Here is a 14,793-nt window from a genome sequence, read left to right as displayed (position 1 = left end):
TGCAAAAAGGGTTTGCCAATTATTTTCGAATTCTCTTCGGTAATTAATCTTGTTGTATTCTTATATATTTTTATTTTCTTTGTTCATTTGATAATTTGGCAATGTTAGGTTAAGCATAGCTAGAGCCTCAAGCTCGCAAATCGTTGAGCAAAACCCGGCATCTACTTAACTTATAAATTTCATATGTAGGCTAAATACAAGAAAATTATGTCGATTTATGGAAAGCACCTAACTTAATTTCGGCTTTATTGTGTCAATTATACTTACAATTTCAGAACGCCGGTTCTTACAGGATTCGGAAGAAATGCGATCTGTGGATTCATATCTTTTGAAACTTGGGTTATTCCTAAACATTCGGTAACGTTTATAGTGTATATAAGTTGCTCAATTCAGCCCATTATGACAATAAAATATGCGATAAAAATCTCTACCGAGTATAGTCTACGGACTAATTTGTGACTGCGATTCATTTGGCGATATTTTTGAAAAATTAGTATCGGTTTAGTGTTCGCCTTTGTCAACTTTCTTTACAGTTGATCATTAGGCTATGAATAGCTATAATAATTGAACCTTCTGTTGGCTGTGTTTCTTCAAATCTATTCTTACCAATAGCTGCTTCTTATAGTTTACGCTAAGGACTACATAAGAAACGTTTTTGCCATTTAAACTAATCTCACGTCGTACTCATTCAAACGCAATTATCTTTAGGGCTTTCGTTAAACTCACACGAAGTTATTTCAAGCAATGTATACCTCAAACAGTTCTAGGTTTGCTTGCGTTACTTTCTACGACAAAGAAGTGTTGTAAGGTAAAAAGAGACAAACAAAAACTGAAGAAACGGTAAACTCTAAAAGTAATAAAATGTTTGTCATGTTTTGTAAACACGAAGTAATTATGCATTAAGCCAGTTCATCGCCGCTTGATGAACGCGATCTACAGCAGTACCGTCTATTTGGGACCTCAAAAATAAGGATATATTGTCCAGGGCTAAGTCAAGGCCATGTTGAACGTTTACCATCAAATCTGTGTTGTCCTGAAATGACAAACATAAATGCAGTTAGGCTTTACCGGTGCCAACAAACAAGCTTATACCATGCAAATTATAAACTGAATTTGAAATGTGGATTGCTGGGTAAGCTAAGCCATAAACTTAAGGATAAAGAAATTTAAACTTACATGCGATCGCACATGGAATTTTGTAAGGCCTGCTTTATTAAATTCCGCCCTATCGTGATAATACTGTTTCAGTGCATGATTTAGTTTTTCTTGAAGGGTCAAGAGTTGTTTGTGATCCTTGATGCTGATCTCCAGCTTCACTTTGGTATCATAAAGTGTCATCAATCGATTTTTTAAATCGATATGTTCGCTTTGAAGTTGCCTGTAAAGAAAGTTGCAATCTATGTATGTTAAAAAATGCAGGTTAGCAAGCAAACGCAAAATTTTCTAAAAAAAAGTAATGTTTAAAATTGAAGCGTATAATTCGATCAAAAGCAATATATTGACTGGGTTTGGTTTATAGATCAAGGTGACCTGTATTTCTGTGCAAGTTCATGGTTACTGGCATGTTCAGCTTTCATACTTTCTTCAAGTTGTTGTTTTACTGCTTCCCTTTCCTTCATCAGTTCTTTGTGTTGCTTTTCCCTTTCCGCCACGCGACCTAAAGCATAAATTCACCATCAATATTGTGAAGACGAAAAATGCTGATTGCATTCATTACTATAAAGTGTCCCCGGTCATACTGAAGAGTTAATGCTGGTCTAGGCAACAATGAGCAAATGCATTCATATACTTAATATATATACATACGACATATACAAATTTAGTATTTTAAGTGTGCATTATCTTTATTTTAGCAGAACAGTTCACACGTTTTGTTTCTTCGAGTTGACTTTCCAAATTAGCATTCGATTTTTCACCGCATGAAAGTTGGATCTGCAGTTCATCAAACTCTTCCCTGATACAATGAACAAAAAGAAATTCATAAGAACTAAAATTTTACATAGGCGTTGGAACTAGTTTCAGATTAGTTCAGTCTTACTTGAGTTTTGCAATACTGGTCTCGGTTGCATTCTTGCGCTTTTGCATTGCGGCTTGAGAAATTTTCATGTCTTTTAGTTTTTGCGTCATCTGTGATTCTTCAAACTCCATTTCCTTGATCTTTTCCTTTAAACTCATTTGTTCCTCCTGATAAAAAAACAACAGGCGAATGTTACTTCACCACAGCAATTGATGATAAAAAAATACCAGACGATGTTCAAGTTTTATGTCAGCTCTTCCACACTGACTTGAAGTTTGTGTTCCACGGGTTCAATTTCCTTTTTCTCAGCAGAAAGAACTTTTTCGGTCATTTCGTGTTCTCTATTCACTTCTGTTAGTTGACCTTCCAAACCATTGATCATCTAAACATGAAAGAAACAAACTCATAAAATAAAATTAGTGAGGTCTGTAGTAAAAATATGGAATTTTGCTTACAAAACGACTTTTTAATCAGATTTCATACATACCTCTACTGTTTTTTCATGTTCGCGTTGAAGTTTCTGAACTTCAGTGGCCACTTTGTTAACTGCTTGTTTTGAATTTTCCAAATTCTTTTCAATTTTCGCTTTCTTTTTGACGTTTTCTTTAAATATTAAGGCAACAACTAAGTCAAGTTAGGTAGTTCACAAACAACAGAAAAGTCTCCTAAAGTCTACTCCGTGAAGTTAAGGTGATGAGCATTAATACACTCACCAGTTTTTCCTTTCAGTAATGCTTTGGAGTTTTGTTGTCTTCTTACCTCCAAAGCAGTTCTCTGCCTCATTTCGTCATTAACTTGCTTTCGTAAATTTTCAGATGTCGACTGAAAAAACATAAATGTACTACTGTTCAGAACCTTACAGATTGGAAATGAAACGTAAATATTTTATTTTCTATAGATATCACACAATACCTTCAAAGCATCTTCAACTGATTGTGATTTAATTTCTTCTTTCTCTAACTGGTCTAAATAACAAAAATGCTAGTGTAGAATGTTGATTTAAGCTATATCATACCAAGGCCAGGGCAAATATACATACAACATCGACCGATCTAATCCCAGCCAAGACCTCCTAGCACAGTGGTTCTCAAACTGGGGTCCGCAAGACAATTTTCTGGGACCGCGAAGCACCTTCCAAAAAAAAGGCACTTCTTGCCATCAAGCCAAAAGCTCGAAACCGGTTGAATGTGATTCACGATATTAGGGTTGCGTTGTCCAAAACGGAACCAAACATTGCTGAACTGGTTGCAAAGAAGCAGGTACACCCGTCACATTGATACCATAAAAACCAACATGTTGTTTTGTGTTCATTTGTGTTGATTTTTTAAGGGGCCGTGAGGCATTTAAAAAATTGCTAGGAGACCGTTGCGTACTTTCTTTTAAAAAAGTTTGAGAACCACTGTCCTAGCATATTTTATTACTTTTCAGTTCCATGTTAATCATGGCAATATTGGTCACTTCCTCGTTGGCTAGTTTCAGTTGCTTTTCACATCTTTCCCGCTCTTTGCGATATCTATCAATTTCACGTTCAGATTTCATCATGGCCTTGTCACTGTGCAATATAAGTTTGGAAAGATCATCATAAATTAATGGTAGGACTTACACCTTGTATCTCTGGAATCAAGAATTAGTTATTTTCAAGCCATACCATGTTTTTATTTCTTCACTCATGTCTTCAATGTCATACTTCATGTCACGATTGACTTCTTGCAGTTCCCGCAAGGTCCTTAAGGCACCTTTGTACTCTACTTCAAGGTCATATATTTTTGATCTCTTATCTTTATGCTGAAATGTTTTAAGAATCGTGAATTAGTAATTTCTTAGGTAACTTGAAGGTAACCAAATACTATTTACACTACTATCCCAGCAATGTGTAAAAATTATGATGACAGCTATTGGAAAAAACACAACAGTACCAGTTTTTCGAGGCCATCTTCAAGAATTGTCTTTTGCTTTGTTATCTCCCCAGTCTCGAATTCAACTTGCTTTACAATGTCTCTTAATTCTTCGATGCGATATACTTCATTTTGTTCTGCTTCACGAACTTCTTCTGCTTTCTTTTCCAATTCACTGAGCTCTGTGCCCTGATTTTCAAGCTTTTCCCGACTTTGCTCTGCTTTCTTCACGTAGGCTTGATACATTGCCTTAGAGTGGGTTAGATCTTTTCTGTCATCATTAAAAAGTTAATGAAGCACACTAACTATATACTTTGTTGTCAATAGTGGCTGTCTTCCAGTCTTAACTACTTTTTGCTTTACTTGAGCAATGTCAGTTGTCCATGAACGGTGTCAAGATCTTCCTTGGTCGATTTTCTCTCTATCTCAGCTTTTTCCACAGCTTTCTGATAAGTGGCTTCTGCTTTATCTAGCACAATTTGAGCATCGGTAAGCTCCTATAAAAAAGGTCTTTGAGAGAATTGAGCAGTAACAAAAAACATGGCAGTCCATGAAAACATCATTACTGAAGTAAAGAAACCTATAGTTTATTTGAATAAATCACTTACGTCATCTGTGTTTTTTTGCATAGTTTTAATCTTTTTCATTGCTTCCTTCTCAATAGTCAGTTTTTCCTCAACTAATGGGCTGAAATATATTAAAATGACTTTAACTAAATCATAAAACAGAACTTCACATTTTATAATTGGATAAAAATATTACTTTTCATCATTACTTATGCTGAGATATATTGCTCCATCCAGCACAAAGTCATAAACAACAAAACTTTTCAATAAAATATTTCAGACGTAGAATAAAGTGACACAGCTACTGACCTTTTGAAATTAGAGATTTAAATCAAATCAACCTATCAACTTACCAGTGCTTCTTGACAAAATTAATATCTTCCTTTAGGGAGTCATTCAAGACCTGCGCAACTTCTACATTTTCTTTGCTGCGTTCCAGTTGTCGCTCAGTGTACGAAACGTGCCACTGTAGCTCACTGATGTCAAAAGCACAAGCGTCATGTTCTGAAACATAAATTTATTGTATCCAATTAGCACATTTACATAAAAGTATATTGCATACCATAAACATGAATTTATTTTCCCTGTAAAAAAATGTGTTTAGTGTGTAATTTGGAAATGATTTCAAAAAGCATCATGATGAAAAGCTGTAACAAATCATAAAAAGAAATTTGTGTTGATGTGAAAACGATACAATCTTTACAACAAAGTAAAATATCACATAGCATCAACTGCAGATATAAATTATGAAATAGAATATTTATAAATTGCTACAAACCTTTTTGCACCGCTTGGGGAAGCTGAATCATTCGCCGGCGAGTCACTGCATCAATCTTTGCAGATAAATTTTTAACTCTATTTCTTTCACGTGCAAGAGCTGCTTCAATGGATGATCGATCATTTTCAAGTCTCAGTATGAGTTCAGCAACCTGGATTTTAGTGGAAACAGTCGTCTGATTAGATTAAAAATGCTCAAGCTACATGACATACTTATAACCAAGAAAATTGTTAAAACCTGTGAGAAAACTTCTTTTGGAGTAAGCTGTATTCTTTTTAATAACCCTGCTATTTCATCTCCATCTGCATAAAAACAGAAATATTTACTATCTAGTAAGAGCATATACAAATGTCATGACAATGGTTTTTACATGATATTATATACAGTGGACATCGTATAGATTAGATAAGTCAAATACAATGATATTTATTCGTCAAATGTGAATAGGAATTTAGGCACATCATGCATGCTCAATAGGCAGCTTGTTTTTTTTTATCACACTGTACAGCTAATTTCAGGACATTTTCTAGTTAGACAAAAATGTACTTTATTGTTGTACTGTTTTCGAAAGCATTACGGTAAACATTATTATTGAAGCTGCTTTTTGGGAAATTGAGTATGGTTGTAACATCATTGTTTGATGTGGGAATACTTTTGTATAAAGCAACCAGTAGCATAATTGGATGAATGGATCAAAAAGCAAGAAACGCAAATAACAGATCACAATAAGATTTCACTCTGTGCAATAAGAATCATAGTTATCTTGTTTCTTTTTTCTGCACCTACTGAACATGCTAATAAAAAGAATGTAACATGTTGGTTATCCCTGCATAACACCATTACTGGTATTTGTTGAAGTGTGTTATAAGAAATAGTTCCAAAAAACAGGTGTACTTTTAACAACTATTATTTTGCGATGATGAGTCATCCATTATTATAGATCTATTTTGCACTGTAAATTACCAAAGGGACCATCTGGAACAAACTTTTTATTTCTTATATATTGTTTTTTATGTCATACACATCCATCCAATACATCATATCTGCAAAGTCTACTGCATGCCAGAAAATCCTAGATTATTAGTAATATAGTGTTGTAATAAAAATGCTGCTGGTAACTGGATCAATAAACAACAAGTATACCTAGCTGAACAAGTGCACCAATGCCTTGCACTGACATTTCCCCTTGGCTCAAGACTGAATCATTGTCACTTGATGGTGTGTCAGCGATTGCTGGTGTTAGAAAACGAAGCTGCTTTCTTATTGGTCTATCTTTAAAACAAAAGTTTTTCGTTCAAACTTTTTGTTGTAATATTAACTAAACTATGATAGCATTACGCTGCCATAGACATGAAATGTCAAACTTTTAAAGCTTTTCTCTGTTTTAAAAATACTTCTTCAGGTGCGCAAAACAACAAAACTTCTAAATTATGAAATGAAACATACATCAGCAAACAGATACTGGAACTGTATACAGTCGGAGAGCTCATGAGGCATTTTGATTGTGTGCTTGATGATAAATATTGTTAGGCTAAGATTGCGGCAATGCAGGCAGAAAATTTTACTTTTATTCAACAAATTTATTGATAAACTACAAAACTAATTAACTATTACAACGAGCGGTTCAATGGTGTATTGATTAGAGTACCAGATTTGCAATGAAGCAAACCCGTGTTCAATTACGTTGATGTTATTATTCTTATGTCAATGAGAAGGGCAACTTAAAAAACAAACAAAAACTCAGCAATCGGAAAAACAAACAAACAATCCTAGTAACTAGGGTTTACACAATGCAGAAACATCACTAAATTTAAGTCGCACAAATATTTTCCTCAATTGGAGGGAAAATATTCTGAAATCATCACCACAACCTATTACCATTTTCGGGGTTTTCAATGTGCTCATGATATGATACAATTTGCTCTGGTTCACCGCTTCCAGCATTTCTCATGAGTCCCTATAAGCAGAAGACAAATATGTTAAAAATGCCAACTAATGAAGTACCTCAGATCAGCATTGAAAATGTTCCTAGATTGAAACAAAACGGCAGCTCACCATGTTTATAATCATTCTGGCTGCTTACTTCATATCTCAGTTAAATTTTATCATTTTAGAACTTAAAATTAATTCGGTATGTACCACTTATCAATCAAATTCTTAAAAATTTTTTACTCTTTATTGCAGCATAAAAGTTATTTTACCTTCAATCTTTCCAAATGAAAAAGAGCCTTCTTTACACATGGTGAGGGTGTGTTGACCAGTTCACAACTTCTTCTTTTTAAAAGAGGTTGCGATTCATACTTCACAACATCAGTAACATGTCCTTGCCCATCAGGCATTTTTGGTAAATATTACTTCGGAATAGATGGAAACAAACCCTTTTGGAAAGACTTTCAAGAAAAATGACCATGAAAGGGACACATTTTGCTTGGCCTTTTAGTTACACCAGATAATTTTTCTACTGAGCTTTGTAAGTAGCTTGTAATCTCAAACCTGCAAGAATATTAATAATGATTTTTAAAACCTTCGGTTTTACATGGGCGTCATCCACGCCTGTTTCACTGGCAAAAATTGTGGGTTAAATAGCTGAGGTACAGACCTAAGGTGCAAGGTGTAGGCCAATACTTTACAGTGATGCAGCCACTAGAGTGAATGGTTACAGTGCCTAACTGTGTGATTATGAAGGAAATGACCCGTAACAACAAGTAACAGTATATGTAGGCTACTTTTTAGACTAGAGGGCTTAAAAGAAAAAGTTAAAAAAGCAATATCCCAAATCAAACCTTTTATCTGATGTTTAAATGTGATAGCTCATTTAAAATAAACTTATACAAAGCATATTTTCTATACCCATTGCTTAATACTTTGTTATGCTTTGATGCTGCGAATTAAATATAATATGAATTTTTTTATTTATGAGACCGACTGGAAAGTAGAGCCGTTTTTAAAGAGTAAAAAGACACAAATTTTAGCGTGATGGTTTGCACTGAAGCTTCAATTCTTTTTTTATTCATTATAAATCAGCGTATAGACAAAAAAGTTTGGTGTGCACTTGATGAACCTCGTGTGTGCAGGTGCCACACTTACCACTATGTTTATGAATGGTAAATTTGTCAAGTGCTATGTGTCATGATAAACTTGGGTATATGTGCGAGGTATGGGTCAGTCCAATACTTTTCAAGGTCTAACCTTTCTGTCCTTTCATGAATGCATGACCATGACCTTGAAAAAAGTATGGCAGTTTTGGATAAAGGAATTGCGCGGTCAGAGACAAGAACTTTGGCATGATGACATGCAGTTTTCCACATGCAAGCAAAATTAATTTTTTTTATGAATTGTCGTATAAACAACCAAGTTTTTCTTTCAAGTAAAATCAGTACATCGGCGTAGATGCGTTCATGAGTTTCGTGCATGCCAGCATGCGCACACCACAGCAATTCTACTGTGGAGCCTGAATAATTAGTAAACAACTAAAAGCCAACTTCATTAAACTGTAATCAGCCAATGAATTTATGTGGAAGTAAGTTAGTTTTTAATTCTCTAAGTCGAAATAAACTAGCCTACTTAAGACAGCAAAACTAAAATTTCCACATTTGCCTAAAAAAACAATCCAAAACAGCTAGAAACAGTTGTACAAACATAGCAACATCATTGTCTTTGATGCTCCAAGTGGCCAAATTTTTGCATGCTTTTAGAAGAAAGAAAAAGTTTTTCGTTTTTCTAACCAAATTGGCATACAACGAAAAAAATAATAATGCTGCAAGTAAACTTTTCTTTATCACTGATAAAAATACACACATGACCAAGTAAACTTTCACAAATAAAAACTATTGATGAGTTTCAACTGAACAAAAAGATGAAGTGTAGTGTACAACAAATGAAATAGAAATGTCAGCCAGAAAATTGTGGGATAAATTTGGAGGCGGGGTCCTAACCGAAAGAGCGGGTGCTGCAGCCTGCTGTTTTCCACTAGCGCCCTGCTATTGGTTGCTGCTCAATGATTGACAGGCTGCTGTTGGTGACGTAGCACCCAGGCTGCTGACCGTGACGTTATGGCGAAGGTTAAAGCTGGTGCGTTCGGTTGCTGACTCCTGACTCAGAAGGCTGCTGCTTCAGTTGTCTGTTAGCTTCGCTCATTTATTGAAAGAAAAGAACATGACCTTCTTAGTTCAACGCTTTAATCGAACTGCTGTCTTGTGCGCAAGCAGTGCAGAGAAGAATGGGATGGAAAAACGGACGCGCAGTGAGAAAATTAACACGTGCGGGGAGTATTCTGAGGGCGCCAGCCAGCGACAAACCAAGAAGAACCCAACGGCCGCTACAACGTAACCGACAGCAGCCCTCCCATTGTTCGAGTAGTAGTACTCTGCTACTCTTATTAGAAAAAATGTGCACAAAAGAATTTATTATATTCATTTAAGTACTCAAAGTGTAATTTATATTCACAAAGTAGCCTACGGATACTGCAGCACACTTTGATTGGCTGATAGTATCTTTATTTTGTAGTATTGTTTTTTTTGCTCCTTGACTGTAGGACATGTGCAGGTACGACGGTAGGCCCAACTTGAAAGTAGCCTATGACAGTTTTTGACTACAAATCGTGCGTGCATGGAAGCCTTTAATCTTTGTTTGTTTATTATAACTTGCACCAGCTTTTCTTTTTATTTATTGTAAATCGGGGTTCCCTTTGATGAACCTCGTGCTTGCGTATCTATTCTTAGAATGATTTGGAGTAAAATTCTTGAAGGTTTAGCATCAGCTGTGGAACATTTTATTTTTGCTACAAAAACCGGCAATATAACCGCTCACCCCGTCAGTGGCTGATAAACGCAGCACAATTAAATGGAAGTGATTCATTGGGCAAAAGTTTACAAGTTTCTGGATTGTTTACTGCTTTTGTCGAACTGTAATGTTTTGAAATGTACCAAGTTTGTTTGCAGTCTTCCAATGAAACAATTATTTGTCAATTATGCAATCTCATTTTAAAGCATTTTTCCGTTCGGTACAATATTGTGCTCTTGTTTTGCCTACTGTGTATCCTATTTACAATCACAAATGGTATTTAAGCAGTTTTTCCTCCGATGCATGTAAAATATTTGAACTTTGTTTTCTGTTTGCTTCGTTTATAAACTGTTTATCTTAGGTTTCTGTGGATGGCGTTTATTGAAAGTGATTGCGAAAAATAATACAATCAATGAAATGTGCATATATGAATCAACTTTTCCGTCAGAGATGCTGAAATGTAAATGTGGTCTTCAGACAGCAACCTTTCAGACAAATCTCATGGCACCACCTCCTACATTCTTCACAGGACACCTAAGAAAACAGTAGCCTACATAGGATTACTTTTTTGCAATCACATCTCTCAATGTATTTATCCTCAAAAACCTTGAAATGCAAGCACTTTAACCTTTGCAGTAATTAATGTTCATAGCAAAATTGATCGCTCTTACAATTTACATGACATGATTAATTAATTAATTGAATTTCACACTTTTATTAGCTTAGTGGATTATTATCACTGTCACATTACACAACTTGTTCAAAAAAGAATGCACCACTAGGTAATGTATTAAACAAACTCCTTTACTTTTTGTCCGTCATTGAGGGTATGACCCATCCATGTTGGTCATAATATATGTCAGGGAAAGATGTCTTAATTTTTTTATGTAATTTGCATTGAATGAATGAATGGATAATCGGCTAATAAACATAAAATTAACCATATCCATGCCACAGAACCAATACCTTAAAAGAAAGGATCACACCTATTGCACCCCACCATTACAAACCTAATTATAAACATGACTAATTTTTGCCATGTTTCTCAAAAAGTATTGTACTAAGTACTGTATTGTACTGTACTGTATTGTACTATGTACTAAGTATTGTAAGTACTAACTAAATGTGTCTCTGCACAGCTACATACCGGATAATCCGAAATTTGCAGCGTCAGCAGCAGCATAGCTGTATAGGCAGCTTCTAACAACTTCTTCATTTCAGCCTAGGCTTATATAAGAAACCATATTTTTCGCTCCCAACAGTCAACGGCGAAAAACAAACAATATAAAAAATAAAGGCTGCCGCACTCTTTCCTATTGGGCACAAACCAATAGCTGGGTATTATTTGAAAACGAATTGTTCTTTTCATTACGACCCTGCCTCTCTAAAGTCTAAACCAGTGGTTCCCAACCTTTTTTGGTGTCGGGGCCGAATTTCAAACTACATAGTAGGCTACGTATGGAGCCGCATGAAAACACTCAAGTAATTATAACGAAAATTTTAAAGCATGAAATCATGTACCAACGAATAGCAACACTAACAAGAAAAATAACACAAATCAATTTAATGTCCAACTTGGCATTGGCTTTGAGCTTTAACAACTTTGTCAAAGCGAGGCGCAATTGTGGTTTAGGATTCAGGAGGCGGTTTATGATTCACAATAAGTAGACAATGGACCATTCACAACAGTATAAAGTAGGCTACAAGGTGTAACTGTAAGATGTAAAATGAAAAATTTGTAAACAATTTTGACCAATTTTTGACTTTTTTTGACAAGTCAAAAAATAATCGCCCTAATTATTACAATTAGATTTTTTTTTTTTTTTGTGGGATTTTCAGGGGTCATTGAGAGCCGCAAGAAAGCTACCTTGGAGCCGCATGCGGCTCTAAGAGCCGCGGTTGGGAACCACTGGTCTAAACTATTAACCACCAACTTCCTGACGTCACCAACAGCAAGGTAGTATACCGATCGGCAACCACGTGACGTCACTGATAGCAGGGTGCTGATGAAAAACAGCAGGCTGCCATTCGTGACGTCACAAAGACATTCAGCATGTGCTCAGTTAGAACTCCTGTTGCAAATTTGAGTAAAATAGAAAAATAATTATTAATTCAACGTTAACGAGCTATTACTGTTGTCATGCATATAACAAACAAAATCCGTGTTTATTACAAACATTATTACAACTTTTGGTTACATTGTAAGAAATTTGATACTTCCACCGTTCCTTCGGAAGTGATGCGACGAATTAGTTTTACTGCAATAAAAACAATTTATTGACACCATGCGGGAAAAATGAGAAAAAGGGCATCAGGCTCGACATGGTTGTAGACATTTCCTTGATTTTAGAGTGCACACAGAGACCGTATAAACAAATGTGCTAGCGAGTCCAGACGTACTTAAACGAAAATTCGCGCGCACGGATGAATGATCCAAAATCAACATTTATTTTGTTCTATTATTACGTAGGACGGTGCCAACCTATTTAAACGAGAGAGATGGCTGTAAGGTTCTCAGTTCGTTGCATGGTTGGGCGATGTAAGTTGGGTTGGAGAAGCTTGCACAAGATGGCAGTTTATGACTACAAATATGAACAAGCGGTTAAGGAATTAAATCAGCTTCAATGCAATAAAATGTTGTCAAGACAAGAAAAACTAGACGGTTTGGGTCTAACGGTAATGAGACAGTTTTTACAACGAGTGGAAGTTTCTCAAACTGATCTTAAAAAATTGAATGTGATACATGTCAGTGGTACCAAAGGGAAGGGTTCGACATGTGCATTTGTTGAAAGTATTTTAAGGCATCATGGCATGCGCACTGGATTTTACAGTTCACCACATCTTCTTGAAGTAAGGGAGAGAATTCGAATAAACGGAAAACCAATATCAACTCAGCTATTCACAAAGTATTTCTGGGAGGTATATGAACATTTGGATAGAACCAAAGACTCCTACGAAGTAAAAATTCCATCCTATTTTTACTTCTTAACAGTTATGGCTTATTATGTATTCAAACATGAAAATATCACTGCCACTATTATGGAGGTTGGAATCGGTGGAGCGTTTGACTGCACCAATGTTATAGAAAATCCAGTTGTATGTGGTGTTTCCTCGCTTGGTATTGATCACACTACAATGTTAGGAAACACCCTTTCTTCAATTGCTTGGCAGAAGGCTGGAATTTTTAAGAAAGGTGTGCCAGCTTTTACAGTGCCACAGCCAAAAGAAGGCATGGATGTTCTAGTTCAAAGGGCCCAAGAATTAGGAACTAAGTTAAATGTTACTCCTGATTTTACTGACTACGTTTGTGCAGATATACCGAAACTTGGATTGTCTGGCGAACACCAAAAATTGAACGCATCGCTGGCATTACAACTTGCAAACGCATGGTTAAATTCATTTAAAAATGTAAGTTCAGGAATGTGTCAACCATTTTCCTTAAACACAGCCTTCATCCAAGGACTAGCCAGTTGTCAGTGGAACGGTAGGGCTCAAATTTTAAAATTTAATAATATTACATTTTACATGGATGGAGCACACACAATGAGAAGTCTAGGTTGTGCGGTGAAATGGTTCACAGAAGCTTCCACAAATGAGCAAATGGAATTAAACAAAACATGCGATAGAGTTCTCGCTTTTAATGTTACAAATGAAAGAGATGCCTACAATCTTCTTTCTGTATTGCTGCCATGTAACTTCAAGCATGCCATCTTCACATCCAACATAGCGACATTGATCTCTTCTGATTTTAATGATCAAACAAACTTCAAGAATCCTGTAGAAGATCGGCTTATTAGAGTTTTAGCTAACCGCGATGATTGGTTAGAGCTCTGTTCTGCACAGAATTACCCCATGGAAAGGTGTTGCACTAACACATTTCCAGCTATTGCTGATGCTGTCTGCTGGTTGGCAGAGAAACGTGATGATAAACTTTTCAGACGTTCTCTAGAAATGATGGTTGAATACCCAACGTCTTCGCTTGGGTGTGCTCAGACACATTTGCAAGTACTAGTCACTGGTAGTTTACATTTAATTGGAGGATACTTACGAATCCTTCAACCTGATATTAATAACTAAACAAAACGTTTGTGTAAATTCTAAACTTCTCATTTCTATGCAATTTGTTTTATTCACTATTTTTCCTAAATTGTACTCCAAATCAATGTAGAAAATTTTCTGATAGATTGGCTTACTTTCATACACTTGCGACTGGAGCATATTGGCTGTTATTTATGTTGTTATGTGGTATAGATTGTACATATTTGTTACATTTTGGCTATCATGAATGATATGTTTGATATTTACAAATTCTAGTAAACAACTTAGCTGAAAGAAATTGTCCAAGATATGGAATTTTTATGAAGACGCATTTTTAGTAGTCAGTGGAATTTAAACCACAATACCTAAGTATTTACTCTTGTTAATGTTACTAAGTTTTTTCTGCTGCATTTGGTGTCACTATCAGACATATCCATCCATCATCTTTTTAGAATAAATTCTGTTGATTAGTTTTATTTTTCCAACTTTTTAAGAACTGCACTAACTAACTGGCTCAGCCCAAAGTTGGACAATATTGCGCTGGGATTGATGATTTGAAATTAATTTAAGATTCATTGTTTGAGAAGTGTAGCGCAACTTAATAAGCTTAGATGTAGTTTGCATCGCTGTTCAGCTTTAACAACTGTATTTTGCCTTTCTTATTCATGTATTACATGCCACTTGTTATTGCGATCTAATATACCAACAACTGAATGA

General features: G+C 35.5%; 2 protein-coding genes across 2 annotated transcripts; one reads left to right on the top strand and one right to left on the bottom strand.

Annotated features, from left to right (window-relative positions):
* Positions 1-639: 639 nt before the first annotated feature.
* LOC143450548 (uncharacterized) lies at positions 640-7,745 on the bottom strand. Its single transcript, XM_076951148.1, has 20 exons — positions 7,458-7,745; positions 7,135-7,213; positions 6,400-6,528; positions 5,494-5,558; positions 5,257-5,407; positions 4,832-4,982; positions 4,521-4,599; positions 4,276-4,409; positions 3,934-4,183; positions 3,666-3,802; positions 3,439-3,569; positions 2,930-2,982; positions 2,731-2,839; positions 2,505-2,620; positions 2,286-2,399; positions 2,039-2,184; positions 1,869-1,954; positions 1,531-1,657; positions 1,177-1,378; positions 640-1,033 (listed from the first exon to the last, which is right to left on the bottom strand). The coding sequence occupies exons 1-20, from the start codon at positions 7,593-7,595 to the stop codon at positions 893-895; spliced, it is 2,538 nt and encodes an 845-aa protein (XP_076807263.1). The 5' UTR covers positions 7,596-7,745; the 3' UTR covers positions 640-892.
* A 4,629-nt stretch (positions 7,746-12,374) lies between these two features.
* Positions 12,375-14,793, top strand: LOC143450423 (folylpolyglutamate synthase, mitochondrial-like). Its single transcript, XM_076950959.1, has one exon. It carries the CDS (start codon positions 12,538-12,540, stop codon positions 14,113-14,115), a length of 1,578 nt encoding a protein of 525 aa, XP_076807074.1. The 5' UTR covers positions 12,375-12,537; the 3' UTR covers positions 14,116-14,793.

This window comes from Clavelina lepadiformis, chromosome 3 (genome assembly GCF_947623445.1).
Source record: "Clavelina lepadiformis chromosome 3, kaClaLepa1.1, whole genome shotgun sequence".
NCBI lineage: Eukaryota > Metazoa > Chordata > Ascidiacea > Aplousobranchia > Clavelinidae > Clavelina > Clavelina lepadiformis.
This window is presented reverse-complemented; position numbering and strand designations above follow the sequence as displayed.